The sequence below is a fragment of the Nymphaea colorata genome, chromosome 6, assembly GCF_008831285.2.
Source record: "Nymphaea colorata isolate Beijing-Zhang1983 chromosome 6, ASM883128v2, whole genome shotgun sequence".
NCBI lineage: Eukaryota > Viridiplantae > Streptophyta > Magnoliopsida > Nymphaeales > Nymphaeaceae > Nymphaea > Nymphaea colorata.
Window position 1 is genome coordinate 7,046,761 of NC_045143.1, and position 26,180 is coordinate 7,072,940.

General features: G+C 37.7%; 2 protein-coding genes and 1 non-coding gene across 5 annotated transcripts in view; 1 reads left to right on the forward strand and 2 right to left on the reverse strand.

The window, feature by feature from the left end:
- Positions 1-284: 284 nt before the first annotated feature.
- LOC116256336 (putative leucine-rich repeat receptor-like protein kinase At2g19210) overlaps positions 285-26,180 on the reverse strand; it is a 76,305-nt gene continuing 50,409 nt past the window's right edge. Inside the window, exons 1-13 of one of the 3 annotated variants that reach the window (XR_007573514.1) lie at positions 6,327-6,660; positions 5,414-5,945; positions 3,572-4,035; positions 3,328-3,466; positions 3,174-3,245; positions 3,032-3,097; positions 2,438-2,518; positions 2,193-2,356; positions 1,894-2,099; positions 1,691-1,817; positions 1,503-1,571; positions 1,113-1,418; positions 734-868 (exon numbers count right to left, since the gene is read on the reverse strand). Coding sequence is in view for 1 of the 3 variants with exons in the window: in XM_050078157.1 (XP_049934114.1) it covers positions 457-868 (412 nt within the window). In the remaining 2 variants the exon portion in view is untranslated. Of the gene's footprint in view, positions 869-1,036; positions 1,419-1,502; positions 1,572-1,690; positions 1,818-1,893; positions 2,100-2,192; positions 2,357-2,437; positions 2,519-3,031; positions 3,098-3,173; positions 3,246-3,327; positions 3,467-3,571; positions 4,036-5,413; positions 5,946-6,326; positions 6,661-26,180 lie in introns of those variants that run through there. The other 2 variants (XR_007573513.1, XM_050078157.1) reach the window with 2 other exon arrangements.
- Positions 7,402-7,489, forward strand: LOC116256942 (small nucleolar RNA R38). Its single transcript, XR_004173262.1, has one exon. It is a non-coding gene; the product is annotated as a small nucleolar RNA R38 (small nucleolar RNA).
- On the reverse strand, positions 18,180-20,433 carry LOC116255971 (GDSL esterase/lipase At1g71691-like). The gene is made up of 4 exons (XM_031632068.2): positions 19,862-20,433; positions 19,400-19,642; positions 18,961-19,207; positions 18,180-18,716 (listed from the first exon to the last, which is right to left on the reverse strand). The coding sequence occupies exons 1-4, from the start codon at positions 20,285-20,287 to the stop codon at positions 18,439-18,441; spliced, it is 1,194 nt and encodes a 397-aa protein (XP_031487928.1). The 5' UTR covers positions 20,288-20,433; the 3' UTR covers positions 18,180-18,438.

The window sequence follows — 26,180 nt, forward strand, 5'->3', positions numbered from 1 at the left end:
TATAGCATAACCAGGTTAGAAAAGTTGTTGGTGATCTATTAAAGCTCAAATGGTGGGTCCGATTTGTGAATTGCTCAAATCACAAGCAGAGTTCTTTAATGTTTTTACTCACCAAAAATTTAGTTTTAAATGAATAACTTGTCCTATGTAAGATCATTGGCATACTGAATTCCCCCTAAATCAGTGGAAATGTAGCCAGAAAAACGATATATGTTACAACCACCAAACACGGAAACCGGCCTCGACGGGCTCTACCCAATACATTTTTTGCATTAAAGGGGCGGTGGGCGGTAGTTCAGAGATCAACTTTAAGTTCAATTGTCTGAAGGAAATTATTAACTTTGCCAAGCACAACCAAAAAAGTCGGGAATCTCATAATATAGTATACCTATATAGATCCGACCACATTGTTTTGGTACTTTGCAATCTGAAGATGGTAATTTGGAGACATCTTCCTCACCTTGCTGATGGGTACATAGATGAATCAATGTCCGACTGAGGATGGCCTTCAAAAGACATTTTGCCAGAAACTCCTCCGATTGAACCTCGATCTTCAATATCCAAAGCCGCCTTCAATCCATTCACAACTTCAGTCATGGTAGGCCTTCCAATTGCCTTCTCTTCACCGCATGTCAGAGCTACCTCTACAACTTTCCATATAGAGTTAATGTCGTATCGGCCTTGGAGCCTGGGGTCGACAATGCTCGCAACATCTCCCCTCATAATTTTGGGGGTAACCCATTGGAGGATATGGACTCGCTGTGATTCTAGTGTTAATATGGCACGGTGGCCTGTGATGAGCTCGAGAAGGACCACCCCAAAGCTATATACATCACTTTTCTCGGTCAGTTTGTTGGTGTTGTAATACCTGAAAACGAAAATGAAGATGAATGAAAACACTCATATGAGAATGAGAGAGAGAGGGATTCCAATTTCAGTTCCATTTCTGCCATGTTATGCAGCACTGTTGGCTTAATTTACAGAAAGAAATGGAACTCTGATGAGGATAAATTCAACTGCAACAATTTTGGAGTACCAATAACCGCAAATTCTTTATAGAAATTGTAATTCCTTTTTCTGAACCATCAGATGCACAACTCTGGAACACTTGCCGAATGTGTGGAAACAACCATGCTGCCAAGTAGTGGCAGATGCAACCATGTTGTTAACCAGAGAATGCGATCAGGAAGAGATTTTCTTGTGCCAAAAACCAAAAAAGTTCGCATAATCGGGGTCCACATATCCAGGGGTTCCAGCGACTGTAGTTGTCATATGGGTAATGTCGTCGGTTGCACAGATCTTCGACAGTCCAAAATCTGCAATTTTGGCTTCAGAATGTTCACTGAGAAGGATATTGCTCGTCTTCACATCCCTGTGTATGATTGGCGGCCGGCATCCTGAATGCAGGTATTCCAGCCCTGCGTACCGAATAGCAATTAATATATGAGAACGTGTGATGCTCATGAAAGGAAATTTGAAACCAGTTTAATCTGAGTGTCGACCTATGGCAGAGCTTAGAGCGATATTCAATCTTTGTTTCCAACTAGCCACCACTGAGCTCCTGGAATCCTCTGTGGAAAAGGGTGCAACTGTTCGAGATTAGAAGTCAAAGGGACCTGCCTTGCTATTTCCTTGACAAAGAAATGATCCAAGCTGAACTATGTAAGTGATGGTCATCCAACATTGTTACCTGATAATAGCTCCCTCAAGTTTCCTCCAGACATATATTCATAAAGGAGTAACATATTCTCTCCTTCCTCACAGAATCCATAGAAAGAGACCAAGTATTTGTGGTGAACTTTTGTTAACAACTTAATCTGCAAGCATTGAAACAAAGTTGTATTAGCACACAGCAAATTCGTTTGCATCAAGCATTGAATCCTAGAAACAAACCTCGGTAGTAAATTCTTTGTTCCTTTGCACATTTGTTCTGGTCAATGTCTTGACTGCCACTTCACTGCCATCAATTAGACTTCCGTAAAACACAACCGCAGATCCTCCTTTACCGATCTTCCTTTCGAAGTTATTGGTAATCCTCACTATATCATTGTAGGTGAATAAATAGCTATTTTCTAATGCCAATAGTGAGTTTGTCTTATCTGGCATGGAAGCGAAGATGGTTAACAGTCATATAGAATACATATACACCCAGAGATGAACTCAGAAACTCGTACTAATGCTCAGGATTGAACCTTGGTTTTGTCTCATATTCTTCCTTCTCCTAAGAATCATAACTAGAACGATCCCAAGAACGAATATGAATATTGTAAGGGCACAAAAGGACAGCAGTAGCAAAATAACATTTTGTCTATCCTTGCAGGCTCCATCCAAACAAATTTGGGTATTATTGTCAAGCCTGTGGACAAAGAAATTGTTCAGGTAAAGCAACAATGTTAAGTAGCTATTCATTGTTTACTAGTATGAATGTAAACCAAACCTTACTAAAAGTGATCGATCATCCATCCTCTGTTTGAGGGTACTTGGAATTGGGCCAGAAAAATGATTACCCGATAAATCTCTGAAAACCCAGTTTCGTGTAACAATTCCATCAAGCAAATTATGTAAAAGAAGAAGATCAGCATCTATTCTATGCATTAAAAAAAAATAGATATTTTGTACGTGGTAACGTTAATTATTGTTTTGAATGGGAGGTTATAAACTTTTGCAGCTCTTCATTCTTCCTCCACTGTGCATTCATAGAGTATAGATTCCCACTAAAGAGGGTTCAGCTCCTAGTTTTGTATATTTGGGTTTGTTCCTACGCTTGTTTCTTGAAAAATTTATGACCACCATCATGCCTGATCATGAAATTCTACTATGGAAGAACTTCCAGAAATGAAAAGTACAGAATTCTGCTGTGGATCTGCATCTGGTTGTATCTTGGAAGTGAGACAAGATGGGTTCTTTGTTTCAAAATGTAAAGTTGAAGTTTAATGAAAGGCAATCCAGTGGCAAGACTATTGTTCCAGGATTTGATTTTCTGAGAATGTTATTTTTTATCACGTTGGAGAAATTTGACAACCATACTCACAGCGTTGTTAAACCTGTCATTTTTCCAAGGAAATCAGGTATCGATCCTTCCAAGTTATTTCCTGACCTGCACCGAGAGATTAGGAAGAATATCTGCTTAACAGAGTCATTCGGCCATATATTAGAAGGAAGAGCATACTCACAATGAGTGAATTGATGCAAATTGGTAAAAGTAATTGGTTATGGAGCCATTTAAACCACTATACGAGAGATCCCTGCATGGTAATCAAACTAATTACGATAGTTGACAATAACAAAATTAATATTCATAAGAAACAAGAAATCAATATCACGCACAAGGAAATGATTCTTGGTGATGAGGGGTTTTCATAGCCGCAGCCCAATCCATCCCAAGGGTACCTCTGAGGGAGGCATGGATCGGAGATCCAGTTTTTCTTCAGGTTGTAGTTGTCTTTAACTCCCATGATTGCGTCAACTGCAATAGATATATTTTAGAACCACCAGGGGGTGTCATCAACTAGCCTGTTGTATATATGAAAACCAGAAATGATCTTGTGGAATATAACTTCCACAGACCCACCATCCTGTTGATTGGTCGAAGAGTTAGTGACATCATGTGCTTCGTAGATTTCAATTGCGTTTATGATTGGACCAAGAGTAGAGGTCTGGGTAACATCAACAGAGAATGAATAGTTTCCCAGAGTATCAGGTTTTTTGCTGTACATGGTGATTGGAATGAGATACGTAGGAACCAAAGGAGGTACCCAACTTATTCCATTCTTGGTGACTGTGAGATTTCTTGTTTGGTTTCCTTTGTACTCTATTAATTCCGCAATATGTATGAAAACACAGATGCTAACACCCGGCTTCGTGGTCCAGCTGATTGTAATGGGAGCAGATGAGGTCACAGCGGTCTGCATAATGGCAGTGGGCAATCCAAATCTCTGGTCATAAACTTCCTTCACTTGCAGATCGGTGCTAAGCGGAGTCCCATATGCATTGTAGTCTGGCGTCCATATGCGATCATACGGATCAGCTGGAAACCTGTGGTGCCAGTTGGTTTCTTATTTATACCAAAGAAAGTTATGATTAATTCTATTGCATTATTCACAACAAAAACAGAGAGCAGTCACCTTCAGAGAAGGGCAAGAATGTAAGTCCCAAAGCTAAAAAATGTAAAAAAAAAGAAAAGAAAATGGAGATATGCCAAAGTGGGTATCAGAACGGAAGAACGGAATGAAGCTGCAAGTAACTTAAAAACCTGTGTTTCTTCTGTTGGTGCGTCAATATTTTCATAAAGAACGTCAGGTATGTCGGCAACCTTTCTCCTGGCACTTAGCAGAACCATACAAATTACTTACATATTAGTGTACTATAGACCATTTGGTTACTTATTCAGGTGAGGCTGAGGAAGCTACCTCAAGAAAGGCTGAAGCCCTCCCCACTTCCCTTTGCTCCTAGGGTTTAGGACTGCTCCTGCGTGGGCCGTCAATTGCACTACCACTATTTGCGGTAGGAATAACAACGATAGAAATGGAACTGAGGACGGCTCTCACCAGCCCACCAGCCCAAAGAAGTTATGCTATGCCCATAAGGACCATTTGATTATTTATTCAATATCGGTATCCCCCAGCCATTGGTTTTTTAAAGGGTTTATCTTTTATTCAGAATTATCTGGTAAATCCACCACCGATTTTAATTATAAGTATTTGTAATCTTTGGGCGATACATTCATCTGCAAGTTAAATGTATTATTTTGTTGGTGCATTCACAATTTTAATTTGATAAACCGTGACCATTAGTAAGGCAATATATATATATATATATATATCCACACACATTCGGCCGGCCTAGAATAAGTTCATCATTAGTATTGGTCAACGAGGGCATTCGTGATCGATGTTTGGGCGATACATGAAATGTGGTCACCAAGATCTATTAAATTTGTCGATACAAACAGTGTTTTTTTTTCTAATGAGGAGAAAAAAAATGGTCACACTACCAAAAAGACAGACATGCATATCATAGAATGCCACACAACGCCTGCTGTGCTTTTCTTTACTGCCTATAAGAGCTAGAGATGAATTTGTAAAGAAGAAAACGCCGTCTATTAGTTCAACTCATCTAGGAATCGAATTGGTTGAATTAAATTGGAGTGGAGTAGCCGTTTACCTATACAACTGATTTAGAAATGTTCTGTAGACACATTTACGTATACAACGCTGTTCTTTCTCAGGGAAAGGTTCACCCGCTTGAATAAGCTTTAGTGTATACAGTGGGCAGGTGTAGCCCTGTGATTCCGGTCATTGAACCAGCAAGGCCAAGGAAAGTCTAAGCAACAATAGTTGAATCCCAAATGTGTAGCTGCATAAAACTGAACAAAAGCAAAAGAGGAAATGAGGATTACGAGATCAGTGCATACCTTGATTCTTTGGTCGATCCAAAGTCGATTCTTTTGAAGGTCACAAGCGATGATTGATTGATAGGTGAATATATACCATCGTAGGGCCGAAGTTCCAACGCTGATATAAACGGCATGCTGTTGCCTGACTTGAGCAAACATACTGATAGGGAAGTTGAAGTTGCAATCTTGATGATCTCAGTTCGTAAAACATGAGTTTCATTATCCAACTGAATCGTGTTCCAGAGGTCCAGCCCCATGTAGAGGTCGAACTTTGGAGCCAACCTCAACCCGTCGTAGTTCCCATACATGAAGGAAGCTCGGACTATATATCTCGAGCCTGAAGTCAAGTTGCCCAAACTGTAACAGTTCCTTGTGTACAGTGGGAAGCTTCTTACTGTTTGGTAGATCCGTGGACTGATAGCCAAATATTCGGAAGAGATTTGCTTCGCAACTCCACCAGATATGTATGAACTGTCGGGGGTGTAAAACAGATCAATATCGCTCTTGTAGGTTATACCATCTGGGGCGCCACAGTCCAAACTGATGAAATCTGGACAGAAGGAAGTGGGAAGCTTGGTTAATCAGAATGATGAAGTAATTGTCTCAAATATTTCATTTAAGCCTCCGTTTGGAAGTCTTGCATCCTAATGGAAATATTGTTCTATGTATTGGCAATATACGATTTACAAAAAGAATCTATGGAGTCAGAAGCGCCGTTAGTGGTTTGGAGGCTTCTGTTTTTGTTGGTTTAAACTTTAAAGTAGTACTGAATTAAGGATTTGTCCAGGTTGAGGGGATTGGCAGAAAATTATTAATGGATGCGGAAGGTAAAGTTTTTCATTAAAATCAAACACCTTTTATGTGTTTCTTCTTTTCTACTGGCCCGGTTCTATAGAAACCTCGTATTAAGAGTGGAGACTAGTGCGCTTACCTTCTTGTGCTCCTACTTGGAGATAGAGAGCAGCACAAAATAGCAGACAACCCCATGTACTCATCATGATCGAGGAGTGTGGTCTCCCTCCTCCTGACATGAGTTTCCCTTCTTAAGAGATATGAACCATGCCTGTGCCCTTCCCCACACCAATATATCAGAGGCAGACACAAATGGAATGTGTATTCATTGCAAGTCAATGTGGTCGTCAACGGGGAATATATTTAGCGTAGCGTTCTTCAAGTTGCAGACCAAGTCTTCCATTTGCAGATAAGCTCGCCCCATTGAGAGATGCGCATCGGGCCGACGTTTTCTGGTGATCTCGATGGATCTTTGGGAAAGGGAAAGGAAAGCGCGGAAATGCTGCAGATGCATTTTCTCTTGATAGTCGCACCGCAGATGTCAAAATCAGGCATAAGATGCCTCTGAATGGTAGAGCACCTGCGGCAGTAGAAGAAGCTTCGATAGGTCGATTTTTTCGTAACCCGTCATTAATGTTGCACAGAATTTCAGCAATGGAAAATCCGAATATTTGTTTGCAGATTTTTTAGTTTTCAATTATCCAGAAATTGAGAACTTATTATAGAATATGCAAGTTAAACCTTAGAAAATGTCCATCTCTTTTGCATTAAAAAAAAAGCCAAAAATAACTGCTTTGGTCATGTTGAAAATTCTCAGCTAGTAATGATTAATTTGGGAGAGTGGGAGATTTGGAAGAAACCCAAAGCTTCATATTTCCCCTGCCCTTAGAGTCGTAAACTGCATGGGGATCTGAATTAGCGGTGAGCTGCCTTCAAATCAAGGGAGTACCTTTACTTTTTGCAGTTAAGGAAAGTTATAACCATGAATATTAAATTGAAGAAGCGTGATGGAGGTGCGTAATAATCCAAAACTGCTATGCCAAAGGGGAAGTGGGGCTTGATCTGCTTTCCAAGATCCCATTTTGGGAAGCGGATTGATGGGCTTTCTCCCCATCATGTGATTCAATTGTTCTTGTTGTTACATATGTTTTTCTTAGGATCACAATTTTTTCTGATTAAGGGTTACTTTGTTTGGTGATATCACTGCAAATGGCAAGAGCGAATGATGAGAATATATAAGAGAAACAGTTATCCGTGTCTGAGCTACATACTTGCTGATCCTTTTTTCTGTCTGGCGCTCCTGTATTGTTGATTTTTACCTACTGAAAGATCTCAGAAAGGGTCTTTTTTTTTTTTTTAACATGATGTTGGTGAAACTCAAAGAACTACTTCACTCCATCATCTTATTGCAGAAAAAAGGATTTATGTGCACAGAAAAATACATTGTTTATTTCAACAATGAATTTGAGAACCACGTTACCACCACAGAAAACATAGTACTGAAAAACAAAAGTGGAAAGGAAATTATATCGAAGATTCAGATATAACATCACTAATCTATAGAAACATTTTATTGGATTTTAAGTTCACTTTTTCTGCGTGTTGTAGCAGAAGAATCTGCAGGCGCTTTTTTTGAAGCGCAAGGACCTAATGTTATCATTTTGTGACCGGACCGCTCAAAGACTTCCGAATATCAGGTGATATTTTCGAAAAATGACCTTGATATTTGCAGCACCACAATTTGGTTACCACAATTCTATCCACCGATTTGTTGTGGTGTCGATGCAAGGCAGAAACAAGCCTCATCGGGACAGAAATGTGATTGCTATATGAAAATGAATCTTTTGGGTCTTATAGGCTAAGAAAGTGAAGTATTTTGGCCCTGGAAAGATGACTATCGCCCGTTATTGTGTAGTCCTCACTTACAAAAGCAATGGTGAAAAAGACGTCCTGGTGCAGACTGCAAGCTGCGTTGCTGATCTCAGTTTCTATACAATAAAGATAGAAAGCTCATGTATATCGGTCAAATCCCCTGGTCCATTCATACTCAGGGACCAAATTCACAGCGCTTGATTTGGCTCTGAGGTGATGTGCAGCCAAAATACTTTTGAAGGTCATAAGAGTGGAGTTCCGTGATGGATTAATTTAAGTATCCTTCATCTAGTTAAATTTTTATATGGTTGATAGAAATCTCAGATCCTATATCTAAGGCTGCATTAAAAGGCGTGCTGTAGAAGATCTAGTGGATCTTAAATCCACGTTATATGTAATAAACCATGAATTTACGATCAGATTAGAGGGGACAGGTCCAACCTTAAATCCGTAAGATCACTGCAGACCTAGATCCCTGACTAAATACACACATTATGCAGGGGGCGGAGGAAGGGGGGTCTGCCCCATCTATTTGAAAGAAAAAAATTACTTTACATAAATTGAAAATTTTTGGTTTGGAATGTATTTTTTATAATGTCACAAAAAATGTGTATGGATACTATACAACAAGGAAAAAGGCGGGTATAATGACAAAGTTGTATATCTCGAGAATAAAATGAGAAAATCTCAGCAAATTTTTTAAAAATTTAAAACATTTAATAAATCTTAAAAATTATAAAAAAAAATAAAAAATCATAAAAAATATGAAAAATGAAAATACAGGTATAATACGCGTATAATATGTATTTTTTCATGTTTTTTATTTTTTGACGTTTTTTTTTAAAAAGACGTGTTTTGTACAAGTATTATATGGCTGACTATGCTTTGTCGTATAATAAGTGTTTTTTTATATTCAGATTTAGTTTGGCCCAATCCAAATTTAGTTAACCCTATCTAGATAAGTTTGATGGACCATTTGGCCCGCCCCTAAAAAAATCTTGGCTTCGCCCCTGCCCTTATGTGTTGGATTAATGTTAAAACATAACTGAGTATCAAGTTTACCTTACCTTCAACCTTCAGGTAACATATGAGACAACGTTCAAATTAACCTATTTCAAATTAACCTATTTCAAGTTCACCTAACCTTCAGGTGACATGTGATAAGTACCTTGCCATCTTCATGCCATACCCACTTGTATGCCTTCGCTAAGCAGTCAAAAGATACAATCTACCGTTTCATGGAATAGGAATAGCCTAGCTCCAGCATTCGGTTCACCTTACTTTCCACTCACTTGTTAATTAGTCTTAAAAGTATATCAGATGCCTTTTGTTTGTAAGAATGATAATTTGTTTCACTGCTTATAAATACTTACGTGAAAAGCACGACATTCTTTCACATTTTATTGAAGAACATGAAAGGGATAAATCAGTAGCAAGGGAGTTGGAAGAAAGTAGACGTGTCACCATTCATTTGATTGGGACCCTGAAGCACGACCTAGCTAGGGGCCAAGTAAAAAAATTCTGGTTAAGAAACACTAGTTATAAAATTTTGAATTTTTAAGAGGGTAAATGAGAATAACTATCTTGAGGTATTAGTATGAAAATACACATTCTACTTTGAGAGTGCTTGCCATGCATCCGCTTTTTTAAACATTTTGAACTTTTTTTTGCATTTTTTACATATTTTCCGTTAATTTTTAAGAAAAAGATTTTTTTAATCTTTTCTTGGCCAATTCACATCCGATTCGGTTGAAATTTTTGCGTCGGCCTTCAGCAGCTCCACGGAATCGGTTCGTGAACCAATATTTCCAATTTGATAATAGACTTAACTTCATCATCGGAGCTCACAAGGACCCTTGCTGGACCTATCACTTGTATTGAGACTACAAGTACGGGCGCCCTGTTTTTTTTTTTTTTTGGATTTGAGTGTCCAGTCCATCTATGTCGCAGCTTCGGCGACACCAAATGATCCTAAAGATGTCAAAATCCCTTTTAAATTGTGATTTGGTACGTTACTAGGTCTGACGGTACGTGGTACACAAGTAGAGGTGCACAATTTGTCAAAAAACTTGACTTCATCTCGTCTCATTTAAACGAGTCAATTTCTAGTTTAATTTATAATTAAAATGCTAAACGAATCTAGTTGGAGCCCTAAGTACTCGACTCATTTAAACTAGGCTCAGGTTCATTGAATTAGTTAAATGAGTGAATGAGTTAAAAGAGTTAAAATAAACAAATGTTGTATAGTCGAGTCGACCTCGATGCTTATTCTATATGTAAAGCTCAGCTGTAGTTTGAGCCGAGTCAAGCTCGAGCTCTACTCGTGTGCAGCCCTATTTGGACTTACATGATATGATTACAGATATTAAAACAACAAGTAACGGTTCAAATGGGCCCGGCCTGGACCCGAACTAAGATGGCAATCCTTGGCGCAAGATTGTTTCTCTTTCTCCCGGATCAAGATGGGGTTTTCCGGGTGGAAATCAGTAATTTTTTTCATTTATACATTAGTGCCCTTTAAAAGTTTAAAAATTTTATACATAACATAATGCCCCTTAGCCAGATTTTTCTGGATCCAGCCCTACGTTTAACTTTTAAGGGACCAAGAAAACGCTGACTTAGTTTTGAAAATATTACGCATCACGTTCCTATATATTTCTTTTTTTTTTGAACTTTTTTGTTGTTTAGGTTATTATATATAGTATCTTCATTTTCAGTATAAAAGATTTATTTTTCTTATTGAGAAATCGATAGGTACCATATATACCCTTAGCTGCTACACTTGTAACGAATCATTTTGGCTGATGATCCAAGATGAATGGTTGATACAAAATTAAAGATAAAAAAAAAGATTGGATATTTTAAGTCTTAAACACCTATTTTTTAAAACACTGGTTGAAACTCAAGATGATACATACTGAAACGGATGACGCGAAGAAAGAGAGAAGAAGCAATGTAATTAAGTCTCCACTTAGCGTTCACACTGAAATCTGAATGTTGAAGTCTACAATTTTGAGAATGAGGCAGTGCTTTCGCACTAACTTAACTTTCTGCATTCCCTTTGCTGCTAGAAAATATTGAAAAAAATTCCCGTAAAAACTTTTTATGACTTGAGAATCCATTTCTCACTCTCTAAATGAGTTACATCAACCGACCCAACAGCTAGGTGGTAGCCAGGAGCAACTGTATGAAATCTATGCGTATCACGGGATATGACGGCTAGCAGAAGGTGGAAGGTAACTACCAGCTGATATTTTCATAAGAACATAATGGAAGAACTTTTTTCTTTGAAAAACTCCAACATACTGTATTTTCAGCACCACAATTATATCCATCCATTTCTTGGAGTGTCGATGGAAGACTTTTAGAAGACGTCCTGGTAACGGAAGCAGAGCATGGGAACAGAAAAATGATAGCTGTATGAAAATGAATTTTCTGGGACTTTTAAGATGACAACAATGAACAATGGGGAACAAAGGTGAAGAAATCCCCTTCCATGAGAGCAGTGACAGTGGATGGTGAAACCTCATAGGAAAGAGAGAGAGAGAGAGAGAGAGATGGCTGTCTGCATTGAAAGTGTATGAGCGAGAGCAACAAGGAGATGGTGGCTTGCGAGTGACCGTCAAGTTGGTTTCGAGCAAGGGTATGGGTGTTACAAGTTAGAACACACTTTCTGTATTCTCCAAGAACAAAATAACACTTTGTCCTAGACAGTTTTTTTTCCAGCATTTGGAGAATATCACCCATTTCCAAGGGCAAAATATTCTTGGAACAACGTGTTCCATAATACCAAACACCCTCTTAGGTTACACGGAAAATTATTTTGGGCATTGGAAGGTAACTAATGCCTGTTATTGTGTGGTCATCACTTGCAAAAGCGACTGGTAAAAGACATCTTGGAGCAGACCGCAACCAGCATTGCAGATCTCAGTTTCTATACAATAAAGATAGAAAACTTTTGTATATCGGTCAAATCCCCTGGTCCATTCATACTCTGGTACCAACTTAACGTCACTTGACTTGGCTCTTAGTTTTGATTAGGAGATGTGCACTCAAAATACTTTTGAAGGTCCTAGGAGTGGAGTTTCCTGAAGTATTCCCGATTTAGTTATATTTTTATATTGTTGCATTTGATGGCCTCAAATTTTAAATTCGATGCTGCATTAAAAAGTGTGTTTTAGAAGGTCGGATCTCATGTTACATATAAAAAACCACCAATTTAAGGCTAGATTGGAGGAAAAGTTTAAATCCATGAATATCAGATCCTAGTGATCTCGCAGATCTAAGATCTGTGGTGAAATTAACACCCCCTGGATTAATGTTCAAACATAACAGAGTATCAAGTTGGCCTCACCTTCAGGCAACATATGACATAAGCCATCTTCTTTCCATGCCCACTTCTATGCCTTAGTTAAGCAGTCAAAGATACAATCGACCATATAATGGAACAGCCTACAGCATTTGGTTCACTTTACATTCCATTCACTTGTTATATAGTCTTAAAAGTAGATCAAATACCTTTTGTTTACAAGAATGTTAATTTATTTCACCGCCTATAAATACTTTGGTCAAAGACATCGCATTCTTTCATATTTTATTACAAAACGGAAGGAAGAAATCAGTACCAATGTGTTGGACTTAAGAAACTAAACGTGTCAGTCATTTGATTGGGATACTGAACCAGGAGGACCTAAGTAAGGGCAAAAATTGTGGCTAAGGAATACTAGTTATAAAATTTTAAATTTTAAAATAAAGAGAAGTAAAATGTAAGCAAGAAAAACCATGTATAAGTATGAAAATACACATTCTAATTGGGAAGTGCATAACATGCATCAGCTTTTGAAACCTTTTAAACTTTCTTTTGATTTCTTATTTACTTTTACATATTTTCCATTAATTTTTAAGCAAAATAATTTTTTAATCAATTTTTGGCCAATTCACAACCGATTCGGTTGAATTTATTGCTCCAGCCTTCAGCAGCTCTGCGGAATCGGTTTATGAGCCAATATTTCCAATTCGACAATAGACTAACATCATCATGGTAGACCTATCACTTGTCTTGACACTAAAAGTCCGGGCGTCCTGCTTTTTTGGTTCTGAGTGTCCGAGACATCTATGTCGTAGCTTCGGTGAGACCAAAAGTGTCAAATCCCTTTCAATTTGTTACGGATACGGACACGATAAGTCATGGTTCAAATGGGCCCGGACTGGACCCGAACTAAAATTGGCTACCCGAGTTCCCAAAACCACCTGTCTTTCCTAGCTCCCTTTCTCGATTCCATCCGCAAGGTCCCTCTTTCAAGAGGACTCAAAAAAAAAAAAAAAAAAAAAAAAAAAAAAAAAAAAAAAAAAAGGAAGACCCTGTAAGAAATTCACCTGGTTTTGAAAATATCAGGTTCTAATATATCTCGATTTGTTTTGAATTCTTTTTGTTGTTCATGTTCTTACATACAGTAGTACTACAATTTTTCATTGTAAAAGTTTTCTCTTATTAAAAAATTGGTAGTCACTATATCCTTAGGTGCTAGATTTGCAAGGAACCATTTTGGTTGATGATTCAAGATAGATGGTTGATACAAACGGACAAGTTCATAAGAGAAGAGAAGTCGACCCAGCAGCATGAAACTGGCAGGAAACTAAGAATTTTCATTGAATGGTTCTTGATACTGAAGGTCACTTGGGTCTTTATCATTCGGAAGGTCTCAAAAAAGCAAAAATGACCTCCATGGTTCTCACTGATGGTATATTTAGTGTAAGCGAACTCTAAGATCACGTCTTTGGAATAAAATCCAGTTCAACCAAAGATTCCAAAAGTATTGGATGATCGACAAAAAAGAAAAAGAATACTTTAGTCATTTCGAATTAATTAAAATTGAATTTTAAAAATATTGTCGTAAACACCTACTGTTTATGACACGAGTTGAGACTAGAGGATACACACTGAAACGGAAAACGCCAAGAAAGAAAGAAGAAGCAATGCAATTAAAACTCCACTTAGAGCTGGCACTGAGTATTAAAGTCTACGGCCTCAAGAATGAAGCAGTGGTTTCACACTAACTTTCTGAATTCCCGTAGAAAATATTGAAAAAGATTCCCTTAAAAGCATTTTTATGAATTGAAAAGCCATCTTAGCTTCTTTTTCTTTTTCTTTTTCTTCTCTAAGGGTGTGTTTGTTTCATCACAAATCTAACATTTGCAGTGATTTGAGATCATTAAGGTCTCATATCCGTGGATTTAAGGTCGGACCCCAGTTCTTTATCTCATCTGACCTTAAATTCATGGATTTAATGTCCTAATGTTACTTAGATCTTAAGTTTATTTAAACTGAAGATTTTATAACACTCACCTTTTAATGCAGCCTCGAATCTCAAATTCAATGCTATCAAACACTGCTAAATAAAATGAGTCACATCTACGGACCTAATAGCTAGAGGAGACCAAGAACAACGTCGGTCCTGTACACAGGGACAGATGTCCGACCATTGTGTGTTTTTACTTAGATGGACATAAATTCTTTTTTACTTCTTTCAAGCTTTAACAAAGAAGCACATAAACACACATATTTCAAACTTGAAACAGTTCTGTTGTAACGACCCGACCCTCTCTTAGGCTTGAACCCTTAGTCTAGCAGATCTTAACTTATCCCTTAATAATTTCAGTTCCAATTCAAAAAAAAAATAAAACCTAAACAGCTAACTATTTAACCACCCCTTTACAAGCCTTTGAAAATCCCCTACAATTTTCATAAATTTTTAGAGCGATACATCTATGCATTGCCATTTGGAATCAATATCAAGTGATACAACTGCTAACAGGCATGAGCATGAGATCAACATTTAGTATTGGACCACATCAACTGTAGCAAGAACTAACATCAGTTAGAGGCGAAGCCCAGATTTTCTTCTTGGGGAGTCGAGTTCAGGGACTCTCCGGCCTTTTTAAAATTTTAAAGGCTTTTTGAAATTTCTTTAATACGAGCAAACTATAATTTTTTAAAATTTTTACAACAACCATTTATTTTTTTTAATTATAAAAGGTAATTTTTGTCCCCTGCCAGCCCCCCTTATCTCTGCCTGCACAGGTTCACTAATAAAAACCAGAAGCAACATATTAGGCAATTGGTTTGGAAACTAAAAATCATAAATTACGTTTATATAGTAAGGGTGAACAATGAGCCGAGCAACGGCTCATTAAAACTCGACTGAGCCGACTATTTTCATAAACGAGCCGAGCTCGAGCTCATTTTTCAACTCGTTTTTTTAGTCTAACCAAGTTCGAATTTATTGAACCTGAATGCTTTAAGCTCGAGTCGGCTCGGGCAAAAGCAATACTTATTTTGTTTTTTCATTTTAAGTTTCATTTCATCCCGTGCATTCTCTCTACTCTCTTTCTTCTTTTCTTCTTCAATGCTTCATCCAAATGAAAAGTGTCTTCAATACTTTATCTAAATGCTCGACACTACCGTTGCCCTTCTCATTTGCTACTACTGCAAAGCCAGTCAAGGAGGTACACCTTTCTCTCTCTCTCTCCCCCTCTCTCTAACTCTAAGTCAAGGGTTCGCTCGCTGGAACGAGGGTTTCTTCAAAATTCTTGCTCCAACATGCCTGGAGCTTTAGAATCTGAAACCCTCGCTCATTGGAGCAAGGGTTTTTTTTTTTCTTTTATTTCCCCCTCGAGAAAGATAAGGTCGGCGTTTGTGGGCGTTCGTGCTTTTCGATCGGCAAAATGGGAATTCTTGAGGCCGAAATGCTGGACTGTAGTGTGGGCACCATACTTTGGGTGAGAAAAAGAAACGGGTCGTGGTGGACAGGAAGAATTCTGGGGCAGGACAAGCTTTCGGAGACACATTTGATGTCTCCTCACTCAGCAAAGGGTTTTAGATTAGAAACCCTCGCTCAGCAAAGGGTGGTGTTGGAGTGAGGACTTTCAGGTTCATAAAACCCTAGTTCTAGCAAGCCATCTGAACCTTCATTTAGCGCTGACCATGAGCGAGGCTTCCTTGAAAACCCAAAACTTAAAATCTAGATATCTCATCTGATTCCTCTTTTTCTGCAGATCCTTTGCTGTCATCTCTTTCATAGCAGCAGCACACCCGCTGGCATCTTTCTCCATAAGTCATGCTGCAACACATTTGTAAATGACACACCTCATAGGTAAACGAGTTAAACGACATCGAGTTCGAGCTTTGACACGCTTGATAGAGCCGAGCTCGAGTTGCGCAAAATAGAAGGCGAGCCGAGTTCGAGCTGGCCAAGCTCGGGCTGGACTGGGCTCATGTTCACCCCTATTAGATACTAAGGAAATGTAAATAAAGTTGATCGGTGATTTTCAAACAGAAAAGAGGCAACAAAAAACAATTATGTGCAGCTTCTATCTACAATGAAAGGTAGATAGAAACCGAAAATTGAAAAGATGAAAGGTAGAGAAAGAAAGAGAGAGATGAAAAGAACTTGATTAAATGGAGCCACATCCAAAGAGAATTGGATACGAAAACAACAAACAGCATCAATTAAAACTGTAATAGCGAAAGAAGAGAGGTCTATTCTAACATAATAGGGTCTTGAGCTGTGTTGAGAGCTTGGGTGGGCAACCGACTTTGTGGTTATCTACCTGTCCCTTACTCCAACTTGCTATACTATGTCTCTTGAGGTAATTTCCACTATTATGTTCAATGAAGCCAAAAATTTAAATACAATATATGTTAAAATGAGAAAAGAAAATATTGCATAATAATCATGCACATGTTTCTTTCTTAACCTTCCAGACTAAGGAGTTACAACTATCCAAACTAAAAAAAAAAAAGGAACTATTGCACATTAGTTTATTTTGTTGAGACCACATGCAAGCGGGCTTGTGTGGGAATGCAGTTGTATTTATTTATAGAATGATGGTTCCAACCTGTAAATAGGTGTTCCTTAATACCACTCACATTTTATTATTTATGGTTTAGGGTTTAGGGTTTAGGGTTAGTGTCACATAGCAAGAAGCCACTAGGCTCACGAGAGCTTTCATTCGTTAGAACGGGTGGGCACTCCTCTTGAAGTGCAAAGTCCATTAAGCTCTGAAATAAAACTCAAAATTGCGAATATAATAAAGCAGAAGAACTCACTGTACAAATGAAATAATACATAAATCAGAATCTCATCACGAGATACTAGTGTACCACTGATATCCAACCTTTAGACTGAAATATCAATTGCAAGTAGTACACTTGGTCGACAATGAATATGAGATAATTAATCCTATCAAACAATGAGCCATTCTTTGGAATGACTCATCATTCACATGAAAACTTTACAATCATCAAATATTCATTGTCATGTATGCTTAACTCTACTAAGCAGCCACCCTCCTTTGGGCTTGATTACCACTCACATAGATTAAACATACTAAAATTTAATGCTTTAAACAAGCAAATCTACTTACTTTGGCCATATAAAGCATAAATCTACTCATTGATGAATAATAGACATAACCAAAGATGAAATTCTCATTCCGAATATGACAAAACATGCAAAAAATTGCCTTGTATAGGCTCCAAAATCATATGAACCATCAACAAGCACATGCAAATATACCAAATATTATGAACCGATTTCAAAAAAAGTGCTTAAATAAGTTGAGGACGACTGAACCAAGCTTAAATAGCCCGTATTGGTGTAAAAACAAATCCAAAACACATGTATCACTCGAAACTGGGTTGAATCTGTTCGAAAACTGTATAAACCGGCTAAAAATGATTCGTTTCGGCTTAAAATTGCATGAACCGGTTTTAAAATAACCAAAATTACACATAGGTATCTACTCATATAATAATTACAATATGTCACTATGATTGAATATGAAACTTAATTAATCACTTAATGGATATTTTTATTTAGGTAGCACATCATGTTGAAAATTGCACCAGATCGTATGCAGGCCCATATAATGATTTTAACATTGTAATTTGTGACAAAACCTTCCACACGATGCTTCACTATATGTCTATTCCATAATTGCGAACATCATATCTCCAACAAATCGTGCAAGCTAGAATGTTGTGTGACATGTTGCAATGTACGCATTTTCAGGTAAACTCGATAGACAGAGGTTAGACATATATAATGCTCTCAATGGTCACCTGGCCGCCAAATATGTCCAAGGACAGTTCTGATCTTTCTTTGAATACAAGGGTTGTCCTCAGCATTATTCGTCGAAAGAAAAAGGACAATTCTGATACAAACAAGTCTGAAAGAAAAGGAGCACAAAAGATGAGACGCCAATGGTTCCAACCCACATGAGTTATTTTGATAGAAGAGAAGAACCGAAAAACAAGATGTAAAACACGTCCATATCAATTGTGCCGTGCTAGTTGAAATTGGCTTCGTTTCTAGATCTTATTGGTCATGGGTATGAAATGATGGCGCCCCTGTAAGCATCAGTGAGATATCAAGGTTGGCTAGCACTTCAACATTGAAGGGATAGGCTTCAGTTTGGAGATCCGACGAATATGCTTTTGCCGACAAGTGCATGTAAAGCTTTTCTGTGAGGTGTAACCCATCGTAATAGGCGTAGATGCTCCTATCTGGGCATGCTTCATCACCTTCAACACATAATGACTCAGTTACACTGGCCGCGTTGAAGAAGCAGCAACTTTCATTGGTCAGCTTTAATCCTAAGATAACAGGAACATTTTCTTGGTTAGAGATTTGTTTATGTATATGTAATAGCAATCGTGCATGATTTACCATCTTACGTACTTTTGGTAGTGTCCAAGTTAAATATATTCACATAATGTACTAGACTGCATTGTTTAATGTCCATGCACATGCATGGTACAACATAATTTAAATTGATCATAAATACATTATATTTATATTGTGTTCTGGAACATATTAAATGGACAAATGATTGCGTACCATAGGTAGTTGGATCATCGATTATCACATTGATGATTCCCGACATGTTGATGTAGACAAAAGAAAAACCAGGCAAGTCTTCACTCAGATTTTCTAGAGCGGGCCTGAGTGCATTGTTGAACAAAGTGGATCCCTCATTTAGTAAATCCACACATGATCCATTGTTGCGTTGTTTAAAATAAGGATCACAACCAGTTTGCAGGAGATTAAATACCACGAATTTTCGTGCCCCCAAGTCATATGCTTTCTGTAGAATAGGAGAAAATCATAATATAAGGAGATCATATTGGCCAAAGAAATTAGCAATCTCTTAGATAATTAAGGTCAAGGTGTGTGTGTGGTGGGAACTGTGCCAAATACGTGTTCTCATCAAGTAACTATGGATTTCATGAACTAAAGCAGCCCACTTCAAGCATCTTTTGAGAGAGAGTAGCATTACCATGAGGTGGTGGGTGTAATTTCGAATGAGCAATTCTGTTAGTTTCTGCAAGTCACACTCTACAGCCACGCCTGATGATGTGGTGCAGCTTGCCATGTAATCGCCTCCTCCAATCAAGAAGAAGAATATACTCTGAGAGAGATAGGAAGACAGTGCAAAACTCCCATTCAATTGAGATTTCAAATCCGGTAGCGTTGTTTCCCCAAAGTTCGCAATTTGGTGGCTCAAAGATGTGACATTTAGCTGCAAAAAATTTTCAGCTTTTGTTAATGTTGGAAACCAGCACTCTGCTGACATATTATCTTAGTTACGTGTTCTATTCTTCCTCACTAGCATCCCACCTTGATTATACGTGTCAAGGAATATTAGCTAGCAATGTACTACTTTGTAAAAACTTAAGTTGGCAGCGACTGTCTCCTTGGAAAAAGAAAATTTGCTAGAAACAAAGATTGATCTGCTTACACTTTGGCGAGTGGAATCAAGGATGCCCGAAGCACCTGACGCATAGTTTACTCCGGCGAGAATGGAGCTTCCTCTGGTTTGAGGGTCGTAGAAAGCCGGCAGGAAATGAGGCAGGCCCAAGAACAGTCCCAGAAAGTCAGCCGGGGTTCTTCCATTGGTGCACCTACCTGTTGCACGCAATATAAAATCTACCCCATACGGAAAGTAATTGCATTTCGCGTATGTATCCAAAAAATCGTTGTTCCCACAATCAACGATTGAATCCCCGAATACGAACATTGCTTTGACATTGCTTTCAGTAGTCGCTGTGGAGAATCTGGAGAGAATGAGCAAGATCGAGAAGAGAATGAACATGGTGGTTGGAAGGCGGGTGAAGGAAATTAGGTGGTGGCAGTTCCTTGGGTTGTCTCTGGGTTGTCTCTGCATCCAGCCTTCCCTATTAGTAGTTTAGTAGACCTTCCTCATGCTGGTTGGAAGGCGGGTGAAGGAAATTTGGTGGTGCAAGTTCCTTGGGTTGCCTCTGCATCTGCCTTCCCTCTTAGTAGTTCAGCAGACCTTCCTCTAAACAAACATTCTTCCGTCTACCCGCTTAACCATGTCGTTCGGTGGTCCTGATTGTTTACATATGTACGTGAGATTAGCTCGTGGACGGCAAGTGACAATTCAGCTCAAGTTTGCCAATTCTGGAAACATCTGACTCACTGCAGAGTTGATTGATATGGACTTACTTGAATATATCGTTATATATATATATATATATATATATATATATATATATATATATATATATATATATATATATATATATATATATATATATATATATATAAAGCAAAGGAGGAAGAACCATGACAACTTTGTGATATTTTTATTTACTCGTTTCTTTACCGTATCAAATGCTTCACTGATGTTCACGTATTCGTATTAGAATTTGGATTTGAATATGAACTAAAAAATTAATCAACGCCATATCTAAACCGAAACCCAAATCGATTCAAATCCTTTTTGAGTTCACAACTGAATCCAAATCAAGAATTTTAAACTAAACTTAGATGAGCTGCATTGGTATATATTGAGAACCGACTTTCAGAAATGAATGGAAATTAGATGTAATATATTTATTTAAAATTTAATCAGAATCTGAATTTGGAAGGATATTTATTTAAATTCAGATCATAATCTGAATATGATTGGATGTCATTTTTTAAAATTTGAATTTGATACCGATTTCTTAATTGAATGTTAAATTTTTAACTATATCTGATTTTTTGAAAATGGTTTGGTCGGATGTTGAACCCGAATCTGAATTTATCAACATCCTTACAGTTTGTCCTTCAAACATTTTTATCGACATCCTGATAATTTGTCAAGATTTCAATGCTGTTGCGATGGAGAAAGTGTTGAGTGCATTTTGGTAGAGAAAGAGGTAGAAAGGCAGTTTCCCCTAATTAAACATTAAAAACATATTTTTTGTGAAGTTATCAATCACTTTTTTGCACATACAAATGGCTGCCTATGAAAGTATCGGTTATTGTGGAAATATCAGAGTTCGAATTCGAGTCACATCTACTCTTTACTACCTCAAGTACTTTATCTGATGTTCACATATTCAAATTAGAATCTGGGTTTCAATATGAAGGAAAAATTTGGTCTACACTATATCTGAATCCGAATCCAAATCGATCCAATCTATTTTTAAATTGACAACAGAATTTGAATCAAGACTTTTTAAACTGAACTCGATCAGTATTACAAACTATTACAACCGAACTTGCTTGGTTGAACTCCAGCTTAATTGAAAACTCAAGCTTATAAACTAATCGAATTCAGGTTACAGACTCAATCAAACATGAGTAAGATCATATAACTGTGCCATCCTTTTTATTTTTATTTTTTTGTAATTTCAAAAATTAAAACCAAGGAAAGAGGTAACGTCAAATGAGGAGTTGGCGAACAAGTTTAAACCAATTGAGCTCGAGTTAATTGAGATCGAGCTAATCTTATATAGCTTGAATCAAAATCAAGCCAAACAATATATTAGTCGAGTCGAAGTCGAGCTGACCCCCTAATTATACGACATTGAGGAAATAGAAAAAAAAAATGGAAGAGCCATTACCAACTATTCCGAGTCGAGATGAATCCGAACATTGCATTTACTTTTACCAACATAATTCTGAATCCAACTTCTAAATGCACAACCAAATCTCAGACCATTATGATATACATGTTAAGAACCGAGTACCAAAATGTTTGACTATTGGATGTAGGATAATTACTTGAAACTGAATCCAAATCCAAATTTGGATCCGATTATATTATTTATCTAAAACAAATTCGCGTCAAATCAGATGACATCAAAGGCACGTTGCAGCTAGCCGTGAATGGTCGGTGCATGTGCACCAGCTTCTTGATGAAGCCTTTTCCTTGTCGGCAAAAAGGGCTGCAAATTGGACAGTTGGGCTTCCACTCATCCCCGAGAAGTTGTGAAATTCAGGCTTTCAATTTAACTGTAGACTGTCGTTCAACAGATAGAAGGACATGCTCTGCCATAAAATGGAGGGCCAAGCCAGGTAGGGCTTGCATTACCTAATATATATATATATATATATATATATATATTTACATGTAAAAAAAATAATTTATTTTATATAAAAAAATTTGAAAAGTAATGTTTTGATTCGAATCAAAATTTAGAAACTTTAATTTGACTTTCTGATGAAAAATTTGTGGCTCCACTCGTTATGTATAAGAATGTTAAACTGAAACTCAATTCTTCCCATTTGAGAGTGTAGGAGGCCGCTGTTGTTTATTTACTCAATTCTTCCCATTTGAGAGTGTAGCAGGCCGCTGTTGTTTATTTACTATTTTGTAAGAAAGAGAAGAATGTATGTCCAATCTTACGGGATTGTGGATTTTATTTGAAGTAATAAAATTGTCATTTGTATTTGTCGGTGGTTGTGATTGTTTACATGCGTGAGATTGGCTCGGGAATGTCAAGTGACACTTCAGCTCAAATTATAGGTCTCTTTGCAAATTAAGGCTGGTGGCCATCCTTGCTACCCATCGTCGAAACATGTGACTCACTGCAGAGTTAATTATTATCCACTCACTTAAATAAATCATGATACAACAGTTCAAGATTTTAATATATATAAATTTTTTTAATAAAGGAAAAATCAAGACAACGATTTCTTTTGTTTTTATTTATTTTTAAGTATGTATTCTTGAATTTTTTTTAATCACAGTCATATGTGCTCATTGTGCATGGATCTAGGAATTTTTCTTGTAAGAACCAAACCATAGTTTCAAAATTTTAGTAAGGGTGAAATATAATTTTTCAAAATTTTTATATAACTTGAATTAAAAATTTTACAGGGCTTCCTCATTGAAAAAGACTCTGTGCAAGAACAAAATGCTTTTTCTTTTTTTTTTTTGGTTGAGACCTGCCTCTATGGAGTGCAAGTGCTCATGAATGTATCGATGCCTTTTCATATGCAATCTTTGTTTACAATTTAGTAGTGACCTCAAGTCCACTAGTTACTTGTCATTTATGAGTAGACAATGAATATTTCATCGTACCATTCAAAAGAGAGCCGAAGTTCACACCCAACCCTTTATCCCTTTAGAGGTATAAAACTTGCTTTATGCGTATTGGGATGCTGCCATAATTGTCCTTCAACTTGCACATCAGTAACTACCAGTTTACAGCGCAAGAGAGTTGACGGCCTTAGAGATTGAAATAAGAACTGGCCGCCTTTCATTTGATCGGGAACACACGAGTTACTTGCGTTGAAGAAAAGAGAAAGAACGTGAACTTGATGTTGAGAAACTTGTCCCATGCATGGTTCCCAATTTTACAAGAGACACATGTTTATTTTACAACAAAATATTAATCAAGGTTAGTTTAAATACAACCCTTTTTGTTCTATTAATTACAGAAATGACATCATATGTGGGATGATAAATGAATGTGCAAAACATTGCAAATTTGCTATGCAAAGATGGCATCTACCGCAATTAATCAGATACCATGCATTGACATTCATTCTGGATAAACATATATATTAGCACGAGTCATTAATACTTTAATCAAAGTTATATCAAGTCATGTGGGGGCCGGTGCATAATTCCCTTTTATTGAGCAGAGTTGGTTTTGGGCTTTTTTGTTGGGTCGGGTCCAGCCTCAAGAGAGGACCCGACCCGGCCTGTCACTTAAGTGACAGGCGGGAGAAATAGAGGGGGGCACCATTGCCTCTTACGTCTCTCTCTCTTGTCGCCTAGGGTTTCTTTTTGGGGGCAAAGAGAGGTGTGCTCTCTTTTGTGCTCTCTCTTGGTGGCTGCACAACAAGAGGAGAGAAGGAGAAGAAGAGAGGAGAGAAGGAGAAGAGGAAAGGAGAGAAGGAGAAGTGGAAGAGAAGGTTGCGAGCATTTGGCTAGAGCAAGATTCGATTCCAAGGAGGAAGCCAGGCGCATTTCCTCTCAATCCACGGTTTCCGCATCCAATCGGTGATATTTTTCCCTTGTTTTTCTCATAAAGCTTTGGTGAGATATTATTGTTGGAGAGTTGGCTTTGTGTAGCCCCTCGTGGGAAAACTTATATCATTGATTATAGTGGATTGAGTTTTGGGTCGTAGTACCCCGTGGTTTTTACCCTCATTGTTTTGAGGGGTTTTCCACGTAAAAATCTTCTCGTGCATTTGTGATTGCTTGGTCGTTGTTTTGTTGCTTCTTGCATGATCGATTTGGGCTATACTTCGTTGTTGAATCATTTGTAGTAGATTCGTGCCTATCCGCATTTTATCCCAACAAAGTGGTATCAGAGCCAACATGGTGGATAACAAAATTGATTTTGGTACTAGCCGTATGATTAGTCTAAATGAGACTAATTATAGTCTATGGAAAAATAAGATGAAAGATCTCTTATATGTGAAGGCTATGCACCTACCAGTTTTTTGCCAAAGAAAAGCCTGATTCTAAGTCTGATGAAGAATGAGAATTTGAACACGAACAAGTTTGTGGTTTCATTCGACAATTTGTGGATGAAAATGTTTATAACCATATCCAAGATGAAAATCATGCATGTAGTTTGTGGACAAAATTAGAAAATCTTTATGCCTCCAAGACAGGAAGTAGTAAATTATTTCTTCTGAAAAGATTGATGAATTTAAGATTAAGGGAGGGCAGTTCAATGTCAGATTTTCTAAATGATTTTCAGGGGGTCATTAGTCAGTTATCCAGTATGGGCGTTAAATTTGAAGATGAGATTTTGGGATTATTATTGCTTGCTACTTTGCTTGATTCGTGGGAGACATTTAGAGTCTCGCTTACTAACTCTGCAGCTAATGGGGTTGTTTCTTTAGAGACTGTTAAGTCAGGTATTCTCAATGAGGAGATGAGAAAAAAATCTCAGGCTTGCTCTTCTCAGACAGATGTTCTTTTCACAGAGAACAGGGGGAGGAGTAAATTCAAGAGTGACAGGGACAGAGATAAAAGCAGAAGCAAGTCCAAATCGAGATATAAGAATTTGGAATGCCACTATTGTGGAAAGAAAGGACACATAAAGAAGTACTGCTTCCAGCTGAAGAAGGAGAATAAAATTGGGGAGAAACAGGAGAAGAAAAATGACCGAGATGACAATGTCGCAGCTGCTGCACAACATGAAATGTTTCTTGTTTGTGATGCTAACATGGTTAATGTTGCCAGAGACGATACTTGTTGGCTTGTTGATAGTGGTTCAGCTCTTCATGTTACTTCCCATAAGCATTTTTTCTCTTCATATATTTCTGGTGATTTTGGTACTTTGAGAATGAGTAATGGTTCTTTGTCTCAGGTAGTAGGCAAAGGCGACGTCATTCAGAAGAATGCAAATGGAACTCTATTGAAGCTGACAGATGTGAGACATGCACCTGACATGCATCTGAACCTTATCTCTGCAGGAAGGTTCGATGAAGAAGGGTATCACAACACTTTTGGTGATGACCAGTGGAAGCTTATTAGAGGTTCCTTGATTATTGCTCGAGGCAAGAAATGCAGCAATAATCTTTATACTATGCAGGCATCGATTTCCAAAGACATGATACATGTGACACAAGATGAAAAATCTATAGAGTTGTGGCACAGGAGGTTGGGACATATGGGTGACAAGGGACTGCAATTCTTGATCAAGAAGAATCTTCTACCAGAAGTAAAGAAGGATAAACTTGATAAATGCAGTCATTGTTTTGCAGGGAAGCAGACACGGGTCTCTTTCAAGAGTCATCCACCTTCCAGAAAGTCAGAAGCACTTGAGTTGGTTCATACAGATGTATGTGGTCTAATG